General features: G+C 40.2%; 1 protein-coding gene and 1 long non-coding RNA gene across 2 annotated transcripts in view; one reads left to right on the forward strand and one right to left on the reverse strand.

Annotated features, from left to right (window-relative positions):
- The window catches only part of LOC118884547, a 61,479-nt gene that overhangs the window by 31,965 nt on the left and 9,200 nt on the right, over window positions 1–20,314 (forward strand). The gene's annotated exons all lie outside the window — the stretch shown is intronic.
- LOC118884546 (ubiquitin-conjugating enzyme E2 S-like) lies at window positions 7,777–8,418 on the reverse strand. The gene has a single exon (XM_036832179.1). The coding sequence runs from the start codon at window positions 8,222–8,224 to the stop codon at window positions 7,805–7,807; it is 420 nt and encodes a 139-aa protein (XP_036688074.1). The 5' UTR covers window positions 8,225–8,418; the 3' UTR covers window positions 7,777–7,804.

A 20,314-nucleotide genomic window follows, 5' to 3' on the forward strand; every position in this document is an offset into this window, starting at 1 on the left:
TGCCAGGTGCTGTGCTAAGCACTTTACATGTATTAGCCCCCTTGGTAATCCCAATGACCCTGTGAAGTAGGTACCAGTGGAATTTTCTTTACCAGATGAGGGAACAAAGGCTCAGATAGGTGGAATGACTTGCCCAAGGTCACGTGGCTAGGAGAAGGTAGAACCAGCACATGAAACCACATCTGTTTAAAGCCAAGTTGAATTCCACTCTCATCCCTCTCCCTGGGGGTGTGTGGGGAGGGCTGGGCCCAGCAGAGGAAGGTCCAGGAAGTTCAAATGGGGGCTCATCCATGTAAAGTACTTAGCACAGCCCCTGGCACACAATAAATGGGAGGTAGGAGGGTGCAGAGCAGGAAGGGGAAGGAGCTGATAGGAAACTTGGAGGTGTCTCTGGCTAAGGGGCCTGCTCTGACAGTTCTGATACTCAAGCCTATGGTGGAAAACTCCTCTGTGGAATCAGCAACCTGAGACTCAGGCCTGCGATGAGGGAAGGACTTGGACCAGAAAGGGCAGAGGCTCAATCACATGTGCCGTGTTGAGGAGTGAGGGCTGTGTCTGGGCCACCTTGGATCCCCTCTGTGCTTAGTGCTGTGCCTGACATTTAATGGGGAGAAGCAAATAAGTTGCTTGAGCATGAACCAATTAAAAGCAATGTTTTCCAGCCATTTTAAAAAAGTAAATCTTTATTGACGTGTAATGTACATACAGGAAAATACACAGATCATCAGAGTATGATAAATTTTCACGAAGTGAGCATACCCATTAGCACCCAGATCAAGAAATAGAACTGCACCAGCACCCCAGAAACTCCTTTCATGTCCCCTCTCAGCCAGATACCTCCCACTCTCCTGGCTTCTAATAGCGTAAGTTTTGCCTGGTTGTGAACTTGAACTTTCTATAAATGGAATCATCAGTGAGCAGTCTTTGGTGCTTGCTTGGTATCTTTTACTCAAATTATGTTTGAGATTCATCCATTTTGTTGGTTGGGCATAGTTTTAGTTTGCTTATTTTCATTACTGAAGAATTGTATATATATGTGTGTGTGTGTGTGTGTGTGTTTCCTCACTATATATGTGAGACTGTATACAATACTATATATACTATATATACATAGTCTCACATATATAAATAAATAAATTAGTAATTTAATTTAAATAAATAAATTCAATTGTGATATCTATCTATAGATAGATAGAGATCACAATTAAATTTATCTGTTCCACTGTTGCTGGGAATTTAGGTTGTTTCCCTTTTTGGGGCTATTGTGCATAACGCTTTTATGATCATTCTTACATGGGTCTCTTGGTGGCCACATGCATGAATCTCTGTTGGGTGTATATGTAGGTGTATAATATTTGAGTCCTAGAGGAGCAAATGTTTAGCTCTAGTTGGATGCTGCCAAACAATTTATGTTCCCATCCCAGTGCGTGAGAGTTCCGTTTGCTCTAGACTGCATTAGGGTTGCAACCAGCTGAGTTTTCAGGTGTTCTGAATATCCTTAAGCTTCAATAGCCTGTGGGTTCAAATGAGGTCATCCTAACACATCTAGTGGGCTTTCCCTGATTGGCTAGCTCCTCCCTTCCCGCCTTCCTCCACAGAACCATAGATACTAAAACAGTGCATTTATCAATCACTCCTAATGACAACATTTACTGAGTACTTGCTAGGTATGCGGTACAAGCACTGAACAAGAATTAGTTGATTTAATCCCCACAACAACCCTTTGACGCAGGTACACTTAATATTGGGTTGGCCAAAAAGATCGTTTGGGTTTTTCCGTACCATCTTATGAAAAACCCAAACGGACTTTTTGGCCAACCCAATATCATCCCATTTTACACATGAGGAGATGGAGACAGAGAGGGGAAATTACTTTTTCAAAGATACACAGCTGGGAAGTGGCCGTGCTGATATTAAACTCCGTGAAGGCTGTCTCCAGAGCCTCTCTCCTTCACCATCAACTTGCACCGCCTAGTAGCTCAATCTTCTCGTGCCATAGCCTCTGGGCCACTACTTCCTCCTCTCCTGGGCCCTCTGTGAAAGCCACGTTCCCCCTGTTCTACTTAGGCAGCTGCCCTCAAGGGTATCCTGTGTCTTCAGGCCACTATCTGGTGCTGGTCTGGGCCCCCCTTCCCTGGCCCCCCTTGGCTGCCACCCAGTGAACTGCTGGGCTCATGTTCCACAGGAAATGTGTAGGGAAATCGGCCCCTGGACCGAGTCAGAGGGACCCACAGCAGAGATGCTTGAGCCCCGGGTGTCTCAGCTCTTGTTGCCACGATCACTGGCTTTGAAGGAGCTTGACTAAGAGCCAGCAGGGTAAGAACCATTATTCCTCTCCCACTCTCAGGTTCAGTTGCCAAGTTTGGCTTACAACAACACAGTTTTCTTTCCTTCAGGAGGATTTATATTTTCGGGGTCCCAGTTCAGTCTGGGTTCCGGTTTCATACAACAGAAATGGGCGATGACAAACTTAAGCAGATGAGGAATGGAAGGGAAGAACGTTGGTTGCTCATAGAATCAATAGAAGGTTGGAGTCCTTTGACGTAAAGGGCAGAGTCCATGAACAAGGGATGTTGTTTCAAAATAGGAAGGACATTGGATTCTGGGTAGGAAGGAGTGGGGAGAGAGAGAGAGAGAGAGAGAGAGAGACCCTTCTTGTGTCAGGATTTGGCATCTGCCACAAGCCTCTCAGCCTGTTAACAGCCTGAATATGCCCAAACCTGGATCCTGGCTCTCTCCTAGAAAGCCCTTCAGTCCCAACCCTGACCCCATGTAAATTAGCTGGCACAAATAAGAGGTCCAGGGAAGCTGCTGCAGGCCTCCCAATGCACTGCAGGGTACCCTTAGTAAGTCTCATCTTGAGTGACTTTTTTCACAATAGTGACTTTGCTGCTTGAAACAAAGAATAGCTAAATGAAAGACTCAGTGCTTTTCTGACAATGATTTGTCCAACTGAAGTCACAGCACCATCCAACAGTGAGGAACACGCACAGGGTGGGAGCTACAGGCACGCCTCTGACGAATGGAACTTGGAAATGACTTATGCAATGATTTCTCACCTCTTTATTTCACATTCCAGTCTTAGGATAACATTTGAAATATTAAGGTTGTTTTCAGGAATAGCCAATAAAAGGCTTGTCATGCCCTTGTCACTGTTGGAAATTTTGTTTTTCTTTATGGAAACCACTTAAATACAAAGTCAATATGGAATAAAAGTGTGAGACATATTGCTGAATATATAAAGTAAGCAGTATTTGATTTAAATGCATTTTTTAAAAAAATAAATTTATTTATTTATTTATTTTTGGCTGTGTTGGGTCTTCGTTTCTGTGTGTAGGCTTTCTCTAGCTGTGGTGAGCGGGGGCCACTCCTTATCACGGTGCGCGGGCTTCTCATTGTCGTGGCTTCTCCTGTTGTGGAGCACAGGCTCTACACGCGCAGGCTCAGTAGCTGTGGCTCACGGGCCTAGTTGCTCCGCGGCATGTGGGATCTTCCCAGACCAGGGCTCGAACCCGTGTCCTCTGCATTGGCAGGCAGACTCTCAACCAGTGCGCCACCGGGGAAGCCCGATTTAAATGCATTTTAAAAATTTAAAGGCAAAAATAGATTGCAGATAGTAGTCCCTGAAATAAGTTTTACAAAGCTGTAAAAAAAAAAAATCACCATTGGGTGTAACCAAAGTTATTAAAGAGAATGTTCATTTTGACCTTTCATTTTGGCGTTTCACTTAGCACTAGAGACAAATTTAAAAATTTATGACAACATTGTAAAGCCACTGGGGCAGCCAAGACTGCCTGAAAATGATTTTGAAATCTAAAACTTTAAAGCTGAACAAAAAGACTGACAAGTGCTTTTAAAAAGGTTGTATAAGAGTAGAATTTAAAGAAACCAAAAGCCCCCCAAATTCTGAAAACAGCTGAGTGAGCTTAAAGTGCTGTCAAACTATTCAATAGTGAAAAAAAAATCAATCCATGAGATATTAAAAGAGAAAGAAAGGAAAATCAGTGGCTACTTCTGACAATTTGTTGCCTTGACCATTGTTCCATCTGCCAATTCACCTGGAGCTGTAGATGTCTATCAAACAAATGAAGGATGCTGGTGGGTCTTGGGTGCACCCACCTCCCACATACTCCCCTCCCCTCAACAGTGCCAGGTCTGGCTCTGCCCACTGAGCCACTGCTGGTGTCCCGTCTCTGCCTCTGAATTTTCTGTCAAGATTATTTACTATGTTTGAACATTTATCCTGCTTCTTCTTTAGGAACTGTGTTTCATTGTGGCCAAATAGCCCCAGTTGAGGAGGGAAATCTCTTTATAGAACAATTCTAGCTAATAAATGGAGGAATGAGACAATTAGAAAGTGGTCGTTTCGCAACTATCAATGAAATAATTGGTTTAGGCAAGCATCATCAATGGATGTTGGAAGCATTAGGTAAAACGTTGACTGAGAACTGGAGTTTTGCACAATGTCAGGGTACCGACCCTCAAGTCCACTTGCAAAGGGAAATATGTAATTGTATAATGGCAAGATCCGTCTGTTGCTACCTTACCCAGGAATCAAACTGAGCGTCACTACTGTGGGAACTCTGTTGTTTCTCCTGATGGGATGCCGTGATGAAGTATAAGCTTCACCTTTGAGGTGTTCTTGTCAGTGATGTTGGACACGCCTCTATCAACTGTTTAGTCCTAACTCTGATTTATAGAAAATATAGAGAACAGAGGGACAAATTAAATGATACCACAAGGAAACAATCAGATTGACAAATACAGAATGTGCCACATTCCTTAAGATAAAAGGTTTAGTATCTTTAACAAAGTCAATGTCATAGGTTAAAAAAAAAAAAGACAAAATTAAAGGGATTGTTCTAGACTAAAAAAGACCTAAGAGACATAACAACCAAATTCAAGTATGACCTTTGATTGGGTCCTAGTTTAAACAACCATAAAAGACATTTTCGGAACAAATGAGGATTTGGATATGGACTGGTTATTAGATGCTATTACGGATTTATTATTGGTTTTGTTAGACTAGGTAATGGTATTATGGGAAAATATCCTTATTTTTTGACAATGCAAGCTGAAGTATTACTGTCATGATGTCTGCAATCTACTTTCAAATGGTTCAGCAAAAATACAAAATTTGGTTGAAGCAAATATATTAAATCCAGAGGGATTTTTATGGATGTTCATTTTGCTGTTCTATTTTTCAGTATTTCAAACATGTCTTCATAAAACTTAAAAATAAAAATATGCCAGTGCATATGAAAACCTTTAAGTCTCTTAATAGTCTGGTCACAAATAGCAAAAATATAGAGCAGTGACTGATGTAGGAAAAAAAAAGTGGGCTAATGCTATAAAATGCTGACTTTATGGTCCCCACAGCGACAATAAACTGAGGGAGATATGGGTGGTGAGGCCTGGGAGTGGCGGGGTGACTTTGCCACAGTGCGTGAAATCCCCCACGCTGGTGGCCCGCCAGCTTCTATGGGAGCCATTGCTGGGGTTATGCCTATGTTTACAAAATTCATTCAGTACTTTGGCTCCTGCACAAGAAATACACATGTGCCCTTGGAAAGGTAAGTGTGCCCTTGGAAAATCTTAAAAAAAACCTCAGAACCAACAACCCACCAGGCTGGTAAAATTTAGATGGAGTCTACAAATCGTGTCTCACTCTCCCCCATCCTCCTGATTTTACTGTCACCTCTCCTGAGGTTGGGGCAGCCATGGCTTGCCCTTAGATTCAGAAACTGATTCTTGACCTTGGCTGCTAAGAAAGGCCTGTGTGACCTTGAACAAGTTATTTGCCTCCTGGGGGATTAGATTTCTCACCAATAAATAAAGAACAACAAAGTTTGTCTCCCAGGTTTTTTTTTTTTAAGTGAAATTTACGCAACTTAAATTAACCATTTTAAAGTGAACAACTCAGTTGCATTTAGTACATTTACAATGTTGTACAGCCATCATCACCATCCATCTGCAAAACTTTTTCATCTTCCCAAATGGAAACTCTGTATCCCTTAAACACCAGCTTCCTATTCTTTCTTTCCCACTGTTCCTAGAAATGACCAATCAGCTTTCTGTCTCTATGGATTTACCTATTCTGGATATTTCATATAAATGGAATCATACAATATGTGCCCTTTTGTGTCTGGTTCTGTCACTTCACATGATATTTTCAAGGTTCATCCATGTTGTAGCATGTGTCAGTTCTTCATTCCTTTTTATAGCTGAATAATATTGTTTGTATATACCATAATTTGCTTATCCATTTGCTTGTCCATTTGCTTGTCAGTGGACATTTGGGTTGTTTATACCCTTTGGCTATTGTGAGTAATGCTGCTATGGACATGAATGTACACGTATTTGAGTTTCTGTTTTCAATTCCTTTGGGTTTATACCCAGGAGTGAAACTGGTCAGTCATATGGTGATTCTATATTTAATTTTTGAAGAGCTGCCAAATTGTTCTCCACAGTGGCTGAACCATTTTACATTCCCACCAGCAAAGTTTGAGTGTTCTGATTTCCCCAAATCCTCACCAACATTTGTTATTTTCTGTTTTTTTGTTTTGTTTTGTCTGTTTGTTTTTTTAACATAGCTCTCTAGTGAGCGTAAAGTACTGTCTCAGTGTGGTTTTGATTTGCATTTCCCTAATGACTAGTGATGTTGAAACCTTTTTATGTGCTTATTGGCCATTTGTATGTCTTCTTTGGGAAAATGTCTGTTCAAGCCCTTTGTCCATTTTTTTTTAAAATTAATTAATTAATTAATATTTATTTTTGGCTGTGTTGGGTCTTCATTTCTGTGTGAGGGCTTTCTCTAGTTGAGGCGAGCAGGGGCCACTCTTCGTCGTGGTGTGCGGGCCTCTCACTATCATGGCCTCTCTTGTTGCAGAGCACAGGCTCCAGACGCGCAGGCTCAGTAGTTGTGGGTCACGGGCCCAGTTGCTCCGCAGCATGTGGGATCTTCCCAGACCAGGGCTCGAACCTGTGTCCCCTGCATTGGCAGGCAGACTCTCAACCACTGCACCAGGGAAGCCCCCTTTGTCCATTTTTGAGTTGGGTTGCTTTCTTTTCTGTTGTTGAGTTGTAGGATTTCCTTGAATATTCTTGATATTAATCTCTTCTCAGATATACAATTTGCAAATAATTTCTCCCCATTTTGTGCTGTCTTTTCACTCTCCTGATAGTGTCCTTTGATGCACAAAAGTTTTTAAATTTGATGAAATTCAGTTTATCTATTGTATTCTTTTGTTGCCTGTGCTTTTGGTGTCATATCTCAGACTCCAATGCCAAACACAAGGTCATAAATATTACCCCTGTGTTTACCATGAGGATTACGATTAATAAATATCCTAACTTTATAACAATTTAGTTTGAGCTGATTTCAAATTAACTTTAATAGCATACACAATCTCTGTTCCTATATGTCTCTGTCCCCTCCCTTTTTTGTTATTATTGTCAAATTTGCATCTTTATACATGTATGCCTATTAACATAGATTTTTAGTTATTGTTTTATGCATTTATATTTTAAATCAGATAGGAAACAAAAAGAGGAGTTAGAAACAAAAAATATAATAACACTAGCTTTTATATTTACTTATGTAGTTATATTTACTGAGATTCCTTATTTCTTTTTTTTTTTTAATTTTTATTTATTTATTTATTTATGGCTGTGTTGGGTCTTCGTTTCTGTACGAGGGCTTTCTCTAGTTGCGGCAAGCGGGGTCCACTCTTCATCGCGGTGCGCGGGCCTCTCACAATCGCGGCCCCTCCCGTTGTGGGGCACAGGCTCCAGACGCGCAAGCTCAGTAGTTGTGGCTCACGGGCCCAGTTGCTCCGCGGCATGTGGGATCTTCCCAGACCAGGGCTCGAACCCATGTCCCCAGCAGCACGTGCCGGATGCCCAGCTCAGCTGTCCAGTCCCTCTTGAGCACGTTGACGCAGATCTCACCGTTGGCGCCCACATTTGGGTGGAAGATCTTGGTCAGGAAGTAGCCCTTGGGCGGGGAGGCAGGAAAGTCCTTCCCCAGCAGGAGTTTCATGCGGAAGAGGCCTCCGGCGTATGGGGTCCCCTCAGGGCCCTCGATGGTGACCTGCAGGTCAGTGAGGTCCTCCTCATTGGGAAAGACCTTGATACCGTCAGGTGGGTCAGCTGTCAGTGTCGTAACCTCCTTGTACACCAGGCGGATGATATGGGGGGGCAGGTTCTCCACGTTGGAGTTCATGACTGCTGCCGGCCGGGGGCGGGTCCCCCCGGCCCCCTTCCTGCGCTCTCCGGCCGCCGGCCGGGGCGGGGGGCCCAACTGCTGCCGCTGCGGCCCTAGCGAGGCCCCGGTGGCCCCGCTCTGCTCCCCGCTGCCTCCAACGCCCGCCGCGAAGCTCGCCCACAGCTCCGCCCACCCCCGGTGCCCGGCCGCACTAAGCCTCCTTATTTCTTAATGTGGATTTGAGTTACTGACTAGTGTCCTTTCATTTCAGCCTAAAGGACTACCTTTAGCATTTCTTGTAGGTCTGGTCTCCTAGTGACAAACTCCCTCAGCATTTGCTTATCTGGGAATCTCTTAATTTCTCCTTTTTTTTGGATTGACTTTTTATTTATTTATTTTTATTGTGATAAAATATATATAACATAAATTTACCATTATAACCTTTTTAAAGTGTACAGTCCAGAGGGCATTAACTATATTCACAGTGCTGTATAACCATCATCAGTATCTATTGATATTTTCAGAACTTCTTCATCATTTCAAACAGAAACTTTGTACCCATTAAGCAATAACTCTCCATTCCTCCTCCAACCCCTGCTCCAGCCCCTGGTAACCTGTGTTCTTTTTGGCTCTATGAATTTGCCTATTCTAGATTTAAGTGGAATCATGCAATATTTGTCCTTTTTCGCCTGGCTTATTTCACTTAGCATAAGGTTTTCAAGGTTCATTCATTTTGTAGCATGTATCAGAATTTCATTCCCTTTTGGCTGAATAATATTTCATTGTATGTATAGATCTCATTTTGTTCATTCATTCATCAGTTGATGGATAATTGAATTAGTTCCACCTTTGGGCTATTGAGAATATTGCCACTACGAATATATTTGTTTGAATTTTATTTTATTTTTTATACAGCAGGTTCTTACTAGTTATCTATTTTATACATATGCCACTATGAATATTGATGTACCAAGTATCTGTTTGAGTCCCTGCTTTCAATTATTTTGTGTTATCTATCTAGAAGTGGAATTGCTGGATTATATAGTAATTCTATGTATAACTTTTTGAGGAGCCACTAAACTGTTTTCCTCAGTTGCTGCACCATTTTACATGTCCACCAGCAACGTTTGAGAATTTTCTCTACATCCTCACCAATACTTGTTGTTTCCTCTGTTTTAAATTAAAAAAAAAAAAAGCCATCTTGGTGGGTGTAAAATGGTATTTGGTTTTGATTTGCATTTCCCTAATGACTAGTGTTGTTGAGCATCTTTTTATGTTCTATCGGTCATTTGTATATCTTTTTTGGAGAAATGTCAAGTCCTTTTCCTATTTTTGAATTTGGTTATTGTCTTCTTGTTGAGTTTTGGGTTGGTTTTTTTTTCACTCTCTTGATAGTACTTTCGTTGCACACAAGTTTTACTTTTGGTGAGGTCCATTTTATCTATTTTTTTTCTTTTGTGGCCTGTGCTTTTAGTGTTGTGCTTAAGAAACCATTGCCAAATTCAAGGCCGTAAAGATTTTCTCCTATGCTTCCTTCTAATAGTTTGATAATTTTAGCTCTTAAATTCAGGTCTTTGATCCATTTTGAGTTAATTTTTGTATATGGTATAAGGTAAGGGTCCAACGTCATTCTTTTGCATGGTGGACATACAGTTTTCCCAGCACAATTTATTCAAAAGATGGTCCTTTTCCCATGAATGGTGTTAACACCATTGTCATAACTCAATTGGCTATATATGTGAGGGTTTATTTATGGTCTCCCTATTCTATTCCATTGATTTATATGTTGATCCTATGTCAGTACGACAGTGTTTTGGTTATTGTAGCTATAGTATGTTTTGAAATTGGGAAGGGCAAATTCTCTAACTTTGTTCTTTCTCAAGATTGTTTTGAAAATTTAGGGTCCCTTGAAATACCATATGAATTTTAGGATGGATTTTTCTATTTCTGCAAAAAACACTGTTGGAATTTTGATAGGGATTGCACTGAATCTGTAAACTGATTTGGGTAGTATTGCCATCTTAACAATATTAAGTCTTCTAATCCATGAACACAGGTGTCTTTCCATTTATTAGGACATCTCTATTCTTTCAGCAATGTTTTGTAGCTTTCAGTGTACAAATCTCTCACTTTGTTGGTTAAATTTATTCCAAAGTATTTTTTATTTGCTATTGTAAATGGAATTATTTTATTAATATTTTGATTGTTCATTGCTAGTGTATAGAAATATTGTTTGTGTGTTGATTTTATATCCTGCAACTTTGCTGAATTTGTTTATTAGCCCTAACTTTTTTTTCCCCTGTATAGATTCTTTAGGGTTTCCTATATATAAGATCATGTCATCTGTGAAATAGAGATAATTTTATTTCTTCCTTTCCAACTTGGATGCCCTATAATTCTTTTTCCGGCCTAATTGATCTGGCTAGAACTTCCAATACTGTGTTGCACAGAACGATAAAAGCAGGTCTCTTGTCTTACTCCTGATCTTAGGGGAAATTCTTTCAGTCTTTCACCATTCAATAAGATGTTAGCTGTGGGCTTTTCATACATAGTTTTTATCATGTTGAGGCAGTTCTATTTTATTTGAAGGATGTTGGTTTTTGCAAATGCTTTTTCTGCATCAATTGAGATGATATGTTTTTTCTCCTCATTCTATTAATGTGGTATATTACATTAATGGATTTTCTTGTGTTGAGCCATCTGTGCATTCCAGAGATAAATCCCACTTTTTTATGGTGTATGGTTCTTTTAATATGCTGCTGAATTTAGTTTCTTAGTGTTTTGTTTAGGATTTTGCATCTATATACATAAGAGATATTGACCTGCAGTTTTCTTATACTGTCTTTGTCTGGTATCAGAGTAGTTCTGATCTCATAGAATGAGCAGGAATTATTCCTTCCTCTTCAATTTTTTGGGAAGACTTTGAGAAGAATTGGTGTTAATTCTTCTTTAAATGTTTGGTAGAATTCACTAGTGAAGCTGTTTGGTCCTGGGCTTTTCTTTGTTGAGATGTTTTGATAACTAATTCAATCTCCTTACTTGTTATAGATCTGTTCAAATTTTATATTTCTTTTTGAGTCAGTTTTGGTAGTTTGTGTGTTTCTAGGGATTGTCTATTTCATCTAGAGTATTCAATTTGCTGGCATATAATTCTTCATAGTATTCTCTTATAATCTGTTTTCTTTCTGTAAAATAGGTAGTAATGCCCCCACTTTCATTTCTGACTTAGTTGAGTTTTCTTTCTTTTTTAGTCATGTAGGTTAAAGTTCATCAATTTTGTTGATCTTTCCAAAGAACCAACTTTTTGTTTAGTTGATTTTCTCTATTGTTTTTCTATTCTCTCTTTAATATATATTTACAGATATATAGATTCTATATATCTCTAATCTAATCTTTATTATTTCCTTCCTTCTGCTAGCTTGAGTTTAATTCAGTCTTCTTATTCTAGTCCCATATAGTGTAAAATTGGGTTATTGATTTGAGATCTTTCTTCTTTTTTAATGTATATGTTTACAGCTATAAATTTCCCTCTTAGTACTGCTTTCACTGCATCCCATAAGTTTGGTATTTTGTGTTTTCATTTTCATTTGTCTTAAGGTACATTCTAATTTCCCTGATGATTTCTTCTTCCACCCATTGGCTGTCTAAGAGTTTGTTGTTTAATTTCCACATATTTGTGAATTTTCTGTTATTGATTTCTAGCTTCATTCCATTGTGATTAGAAAAGATACTTTGTGTGATTTAAATCTTTAAAAATTTTTGTTAATTCTTGCTTTGTGGACTAACATTTAGCCTACCCTGGAAAATGTTCCCTGTGCACTTGAAAAGAATGTTTATTCTGTTGTTGTTGGGTGTAGTGTTCTATATACGTCTAATAGGTCTAATTGGTTTATAGTGTTGTTCAAGTCCTTTGTTTCCTTACTGATTTTCTGTCTGGGTGTTCCATCCTTTATTTATTTATTTTTAATATTTATTTATTTGGCTGCATCGGATCTTAGTTGTGGGTCTTAGTTGTGGCATGTGGGATCTTTGTTGTGGCATGTGGGATCTTTCATTGTGGTGTGCGGGCTTCTCTCTAGTTGTGGCATGTGGGCTCAGTAGTTGCAGTGTGTGGGCTCTAGAGTGTGCAGGCTTAGTTGCCCTGTGGCATGTGGGCTCTTAGTTCCCTGACCAGGGATCGAACCCGCATCTCCACATTGGAAGATGGATTCTTAACTACTGGAACACCAGGGAAGTCCCTCTATCCTTTATTAAAATTGGGGTACTGAAGTTACCAATTGGGGTATTGTAGAACTGTATACTTCTCTCTTCAATTCTGTCAATTTTTGCTTTATCTTTTTAGGTCTTTTTTGTTAGGTTCATGTAGGTTTATAATTGTTCTATTTTCTTGCTGAATTAAAACTTTTATCAGTATATACTGCCCTTATGTATCTTGTAACTTTTTTGACTTAGAGTCCATTTTGTCTGACAATAACATAGCCACCTCAGCTCTCTTTTGGTTACTATTTGCATGGAATATCTTTTTCCATTCTTTTACTTTCAATCTCTTTGTGTTGTTATATCTAAAATGAGTCTCTTGTAAACAACATATAGATGGATCCAATCTATATCCAGAGATTAAGATCCAGATTTAAATCCAATCTGCCAAGCTCTGCCTTTTAATAGAAGAGTTTAAACCATTTACATTTAATGCAATTACTGATAAAGAAGCATTTACATCTACCATTTAGCTATTTTTCAATGTGTTTTATGTTGTTTTGTTCTTCATTCCTCCATTATTGCTTTTTTTTTGGGTATTTAGTTTATTCTTTGGTAGTAAACCATTTTGATTCCCTTCTTTCCTTTTCTCTACACATTTTATTTATTTTATTAGCTACTACTTTTGGGATTACAATTAGCATCTTTTAAGCTTATTAACAAGCTGGTTTGAACAGTGCTAAATTTTAGTCTCAAAAGTATACACACTCTGCTTCTGTATATACCTGTTCCTCATTTTAAATTTTGTTATTGTCACAGAATACATCTTTATATATGTTTTCCCACTGACATAGGTTTATAATTGTTGTTTTGTGTGTTTTCCTTTTATATCACATGGGAAAAAAAGTTACAAACCAAAAGTACAATAACATTTGACTTTTATATTTACATACATAGTTACCTATACCAGTGTTATTTATTTTTTCTTATGGCTTTAATTATGGTCTCATGTCCTTTCATTTTAGACTGAAGGACTTCCTGTAGCATTTCTCATATGGCAAATCTATTGATAACTCCCTCGGATTTTATTTCTATGGAGATGTCTTGATTTTTTCCTTCATTCTTGAGGGATAGTTTTGCTGGATATAAAAATCTTGGTTGACACTTTTTTTTTCTTCCAGCACTTTAAATATGTCATTCCACTGTCCTCTGGCCTCCATGGTTTCAGATCAGAAATCAAGTGTTAACCTTATTGAGGATCCCTTGTGCTTGTCACAAGTTGCTTCTTCCTTGCTGCTTTCAAATTTTCTCTTTGCTTTGGGTTTCAACAGTTTGATTATAATATGTCTTGTGGATCTTTTTTGACTGTATCTTACTTGGAGTTTATTGAGCTTCTTGGTGGTATATATGCATGTCTTTCATCAGATTTGGGAAGTTTCTGGCCATTATTTCTTCAAATACTTTTTTTTTTTTAAAGCTTTTTTTTTTTTTTTAAATTAATTAATTAATTAATGGCTGTGTTGGGTCTTCGTTTCTGTGCGAGGGCTTTCTCTAGTTGTGGCAAGCGGGGGCGACTCTTCATCACGGTGCGCGGGCCTCTCACTATCGCAGCCTCTCTTCTTGCGGAGCACAGGCTCCAGACGCGCAGGCTCAGTAATTGTGGCTCACGGGCCCAGTTGCTCCGCGGCATGTGGGATCTTCCCAGACCAGGGCTTGAACCCGTGTCCCCTGCATTGGCAGGCAGATTCTCAACCACTGCGCCACCAGGGAAGCCCTCTTCAAATACTTTTTATGTGCCTTTCTTTTTTTCTTCTCTATCTGAGACTCCTGTAATGTGCATGTTGGTATGCTTGATGATATATCACAGCTCCCTCAGGTTCTTTTCATTTTTCTCTTTCTTTCTTTTTTTCCTTTGTACTCAGATTGGATAATTTCAATTGTCTTATCTTTGAGTTTGCTGATTCTTCCATATGCCTGCTCAAATCTGCTGTTGAATTCCTCTTGTATTTTTCATTTCAGCTCTTTTTACTTTTCAGGTCCAGAATTTCTATTTAGTTCCTTTTTGTAGTTTATCTTTTTACTGATATTCTCATTTTGATCATACATTGTTTTCCTGATTTTCTTTAGTTTTTTTGTCCATGATATCCTTTTACTCATAGTTGATTTAATATTATTGACTAGTAATTACAATGTCTGGGCTTCCTCAAGGTTGGTTTCTATCAAATTCTTTTTTACTGCCAACGGGCCATACTTTACTCTTTCTTTGTATGTTTTGTAAATTTTTGTTGAGAACTGGACATTCTGAATATTATACTGTGGTACACCTGGAAATCTAATTTTCCCACTCCTCAGGGATTGCTGATTTTTACTAGTTTACTGGAGCCATCACTTTTGTTTTATTTGTGATATTTTCAAACTAGTTTGGCAAAATGTGTTCCTTGTTGTGCATGGTCACAGAAGTTTCTGTTCCATTATCTATGTCAGCCAATGAGCTGACAAAGATTTCCTTAACATCTGACTGCAAAAATGGAAAAAAGAAAGATTATATCTCTAAACCTACAATAGGTCTTCCCCATAGGCACTGAAACTAAGAGGGCCAAAGCAAAAGCAAATATCTGTGCTGGTCCCTCAGGAATCTACCAGACTGACCAAAATGCCCTACCCCCAACTTCTGGAGAATAAGGACCACACTGCTCATCCTGGCACCAGTCAGATGCTCCAGGAATGTGAGCCAGTATCCCCACAGTATGGCAGGGCTTTGTGATGGAGGATGGTAGGTATTTTATACATGCTGGCCTCTTACCAAAGAGCAATAGCCTCTCCCTTCATCAAGCAAGCCCTGGCTTTTATAAGTGTCCCTTCAGGACTCCGAGGTCTGAGGTAGTTAACTTTGACAGTTTTTTCCCTCAGTTTACTGGTTGTTTGGCTTAAGGACTGAGCCCTAGTGCTTCCTCCTCTGCCACTTTGCATGGTATCACTGTGGTTTCTCCATTTTTGAAGGAAAATTTTGCTGGATATAAAATTCTTGGTTGACAATTTTCTTCCAACACTTTAAATGTATCATTTCACTGTCTCCTGGCCTCCATAGTTTCTGATGAGAAATCAAGTGTTCATCTTGTTGAAGGTCACTTGTGCTTGTCACAAGTTGCTTCTCCCTTGCTGCTTTCAAAATTCTTTGTCTTTGGGTTTCAACAGTTTGATTATAATATGTCTTGTTGTGGATCTTTTTGACTGTTCATTGGAATTCACTGAGCTTCTTGGATGTGTATATTCGTGTCTTTCATCAGATTTGAGAAATTTTTGGCCATTATTTTTTCAAATATTTTTTCAAATATTCTTTCCATCCTCTTTCTTCATCTGAGATTTTATGATGTGCATTTTGGTATGCTTGATTGTATACCTTCAGGTTCTGTTAATTCTTCTTTCTATTTCTCAAACTGTGTATTAATCTGTTCACTGCCATAACAGAATACCATACAGTAGGTGGCTTAAACAACAAACATTTCTTTCTCACAGTTCTGGAGGCTGAGAAGTCCAAGATCAAGGTACCAGCAAGGAATATTTCATTCTGAGGCCTTTTCTTTGGCTTGTAGGTGGCCACCTTTTCACTGTGTGCTCACATAATCTCTTCTTTGTGTGCATGTGGAGAGAAAGATCTCCCTCTCCTTATAAGGACACAAATTCTATCAGATTAGAGTTCCACCCTTATGACCACATTTAATCTCAATTACCTCCTAAGGCCCTATCTCCAAATACAGTGTCATTAAGGGTTAGGGTTTCAACATAAGAAATTTGGGGGGGACACAATTTATTCCATAGTAGCCTGGATAATTTTGATTGTCTTATCTTCAAGTTTGCTGATTCCTTCATCTGTCTGATCCAATCTGCTGTTGAATCTCTCTAGTGAAGTTTTCACTTCAGCTATTGTACTTTTCAGCTCCAGAATTTCTATTTGGTTTCTTTTTAATATTTTCTATCTCTTTATCGATATTCTCTATTTGTTCATATATCGTTCTTCTGGTTTTCTTTAGTTCTTGGTCCATGGTTTCCTTTAGCTCATTGAGCATATTTAAAATAGTTGACTTAAAGTCTTTCTCTAGTAAGTCTAATATCTGGGCTTCCTCAGGGACAGTTTCTGGCAATATCTTTTCTTTTCCCCTGTGCATGGGCCATACTTTCCTGTCTCTTTGTATGACTTGTATTTTGTTGTTGTTGTTGTTGTTAAAAGTGGACATTTTGAATATTATAATATGGTAACTCTTGAAATCGGATTCTCCCCAGGGATTGCTATTGTTGACTTTTGTGGGCTGCAGCCATAGTTCGTTTAATGACTTTTCCAAACTACTTTTGCAAATACTGTATTCCTTGTTATGTGTGGTCACTGAAGTCTCTGTTCCTTTATCTCAGAGGTTAACCAGTGACCTGGAAGATTTCCATAAATGCCTGGAGCAAAAAAGAAGAAATATACTCTTCTGGTGTTTGTTTGCAGATTGGCTCTAAGCTGGGTTACTCCTTCAATGCTATGCCAGGTATACACAGTTCTGCCTTAGCTTTCATGTCCTGTTTGTGCAGATCCCAAAGATCAGCCAATGGTGGAAGCCTAGAATCCTATCAGATCTTTTCTGAGTATCCAGCCATGGGCATGCACGTTGCACTCCAGATTCCCTGGTATATGTGATAGTCCTTTGAAATCCATATTGCCCCAAGAATGTTTCTCCTTAGCCTCTTCCTTCCCAGACTTATGCATCTGTGTACTGCTTGCTTGTCTGTCCCACCCAGGTGGCTATAGGTAGTGTAATGCCTTCTACAGATGCCACATAGAAAGCCACTCCAGTCTGAGGGAGACAAACAAAGGTCAGCTTCTGTTCTAATCCCTCAGGGAACTTCCAGACAAGTCAAAACACACCATTACAACTTTTTGAGAGCAAGTTCTGTATTGCCCTCCAGCTCCAGCAAGCCACACCAGGAATGCAGACTGCCATCCCCATGGCTGCCACTGAGCTAGAGAATGGGAGATGATAGGCAGGTAAGCAAAATGCTATACATTTTCTTATTAAAATTTAGCAGACTGTTTATTAAGCACTCCCCTAGTTGCCATAATTTTTTTTTTTTTTTGCCAGTTTAATGATTGCTTCTTTAGAGTTCCTTACTCCTCCATTTCTGTAACATTACTCAACCTTTCCCGGGTTTTTTAAAAAAAATTTATTATTGAAAAATTTAAGTATACACAAAAGTGGGGAGGGTATTTTAATGGATTCCTATGAATTTATCAACTAGTATCAAAAATTATCAACTCATGGCCAACTTCGTTTCATCTATACCACCAGCCATTGATTGAGAACTTACTAAGTGCTGTGCTCAGAGCACTTCATGCATTATCTTATTTCATTTTCATAATACTCTGTGAGGTAGGGATTAATATCCCCATTTCGCAGATGAAGAACTGGAAACTGAGGGGTTTAGTAATTTTATCAAGATCATATGCAGCTTCCTGGAACCAGGACTTGAACTTGTAGCTATCTGGGATCAGAATCATGGCTTAAGCTGGTTCCCCAATCACCTTTCCTGGAAAGCTCATTTGATGCTGAGAGCAACCTGAGAGGCAGGTGTGGTGGACATGGCTAATGTTCATTCAAATCCACTTCTTATCTGCTTCTTGGTAGACAGGATTATGATTCCAAAACTTTGTGAAATTAGGCAGGATCCTGTGGCAAGTTCTGCCCAATGAAATGTAGGCAGAAGTGACATGTGTCATTACCAAGCTGAAACATTTAACTGCTGGTGCTTTACTCTCTAGCCTTCTCTACACCTCCTGCAGAGAACTCTGAAGACTTGTCTTGAGATGCTGGTTGCAGGTTGTAGATTAGGGAATCTTTGTTGCCCTGGGTCCCTGAGGGATAAGTACTGCAGTAGAGCACAGTTCTTTGCTGACAACACACATATAATGTGTACAAGAAATAAACCTTGGTTGTGGCAAACCACTGAAATTTTGGGCTTGTTCATCAGTGCAGCACCACCTAGCCTATCCTGACTAGTAAAACAGGCAGTGCTATAATTCCTTTATACAGAAGGAAACTGAGACACAGGAGGTTGCCCATCTTAGATTCTTTCCTACTGTCTTCTGACAGCATGATAGCTTTCTGAAAGGGGCTGACTTGACATGGGGGGATCCTCATGTGATGTCAGAAGGATCCTTTTTTACAGAATAACTCTTTCTTATCCCATAGTTCCTACTATTAGGCCACATTTTCATAGCATCATTTCCTGTAATAATGCAGATCCACTCACTGTGGAGATGGATAACTGGTGGTGTGTGGGTGCAGCCTATTAGAGATTTCTCTGATTTTCACCATGATTTTAGAAGATGGGGCTTTTCTGACAATGTTTTTTATGAGAAGAGGGAGCATGAGTATGGCCTGATGGTACTGTGCATGGTTTCAGGTCTGGGAGACCCAAGTTTGAGTCCCACTTACTAGCTCTATGACCTCAGGTAAACCAGTTAATCTTTAAGCCTCAATTTTCTCAGCTCTAAAATGAGGCCAGTAAGAAAGAGGTTGTATTAAATTAGTTAAACCATGCAAAACACCTGACATGTAACTGAAATATAGCAAGCCACAATAGTCACTATTATTAGGGGAAGACTGTGGAAGTTTGATTGCCAGGATTTTGGTCTAGCAGGTGAGTTAAGAGCAGCAGAATGCTTTAGGAAGATCCAGCTAGTGGTCTTGCACAGGGTGAAGGAGGGCAGAGGACGGGGATCAGTTGCAAAGCAGTTGCAGTAATGCAAGAGGTTGTCAATGTAGATTCAGGGCAGTGGAGGGACAGTGAGTGTGAAAGGGAAGGACAGTCATGAGAGCCTGGGGAAGGAAGAGCGGGTAGTGGTGACAGTTGCATGCTGCCTCTCAGCATGCCTCAAGTCACCTGTGTTGACTGATCCAATATCCTTGTTCTGATCAGCCGGCCCAAGTTCGGCATGTCTATTGTGGCCTCCAGACCAGCTGGTGGGCTGGGACAGTGGGGCAGCCTATTGGCAGTCGGCTGAATGCTGATGCCCACAGCTTACCAGTTGTTACTTTGCACATCCACCCTGCCTGCAGCCATCTCCTCTCCCTGAGAACGTAGAAAGGCAAGCTCTCGGGGACCATCCCAGAGGGCAAGGGCAGGTGCTGGCAGCTGCGGCCATGCTGGGAGCTGACTCTTCCCTTTAAAGTGAAACCACCGGCTTCAGGCTTACTGACCCTAGGCGCCACTGGGACCCCCTCCTGCTTCCACTGGAATCAAACCTTCCTGGTCCCTTTTTCCAAGTCAGCTGAAAAGTTTCTAATCTCTTTGCAAAGTGTCAAGTATCTTCCAGTGCCTTGAAAGGTGATTTTCTAAAAGCAGATCAAACACTTTTGACATTTGCTGCCAAGCCATTTAAAGTCATACTACAGGCTTGCCTCTGGCCTTGGCGGCTCGACTGGCTGCAGATAAAGGTTGAAGCGGCATCTCTCGTCACAGACACGAAGAGCCTGCTTGTGGGAGCTGCATCCCGGAGAGAAAAATATTCTGTAAAAGTTAATCTGCTGCTTTGTCTTGGCCAACAATTTATTCTTTCATGAAAGCCAGGCCCTGGCCCCCAATTGAATTCTGCACACACATTTTTTTAATTTGCTGGAATTTGCAAAAACACATCAGTGGCCCTGCTGCCTTTGGCTTTTTATGTTCAGCAGAATAATCCCACGGCATTGCCTTCAAAGGGCTCTCAGCATCACACTCTCCCCAGTTCTCTTCCAGCTTTCCAAAGAGGGAGCCGAACTGTGCTTATGGGCCCGTGGAGAGCGCGGGGCCAGGGGTCACTCGTCCGCTGTGCTGTGAGGCGCTGCCAGCCAGGCCTATCCAGAATGGGCTTGCCGACTCGGATGCCTGCAA

The sequence above is a fragment of the Balaenoptera musculus genome, chromosome 19 (assembly GCF_009873245.2).
Source record: "Balaenoptera musculus isolate JJ_BM4_2016_0621 chromosome 19, mBalMus1.pri.v3, whole genome shotgun sequence".
Taxonomy (NCBI): Eukaryota; Metazoa; Chordata; class Mammalia; order Artiodactyla; family Balaenopteridae; genus Balaenoptera; species Balaenoptera musculus.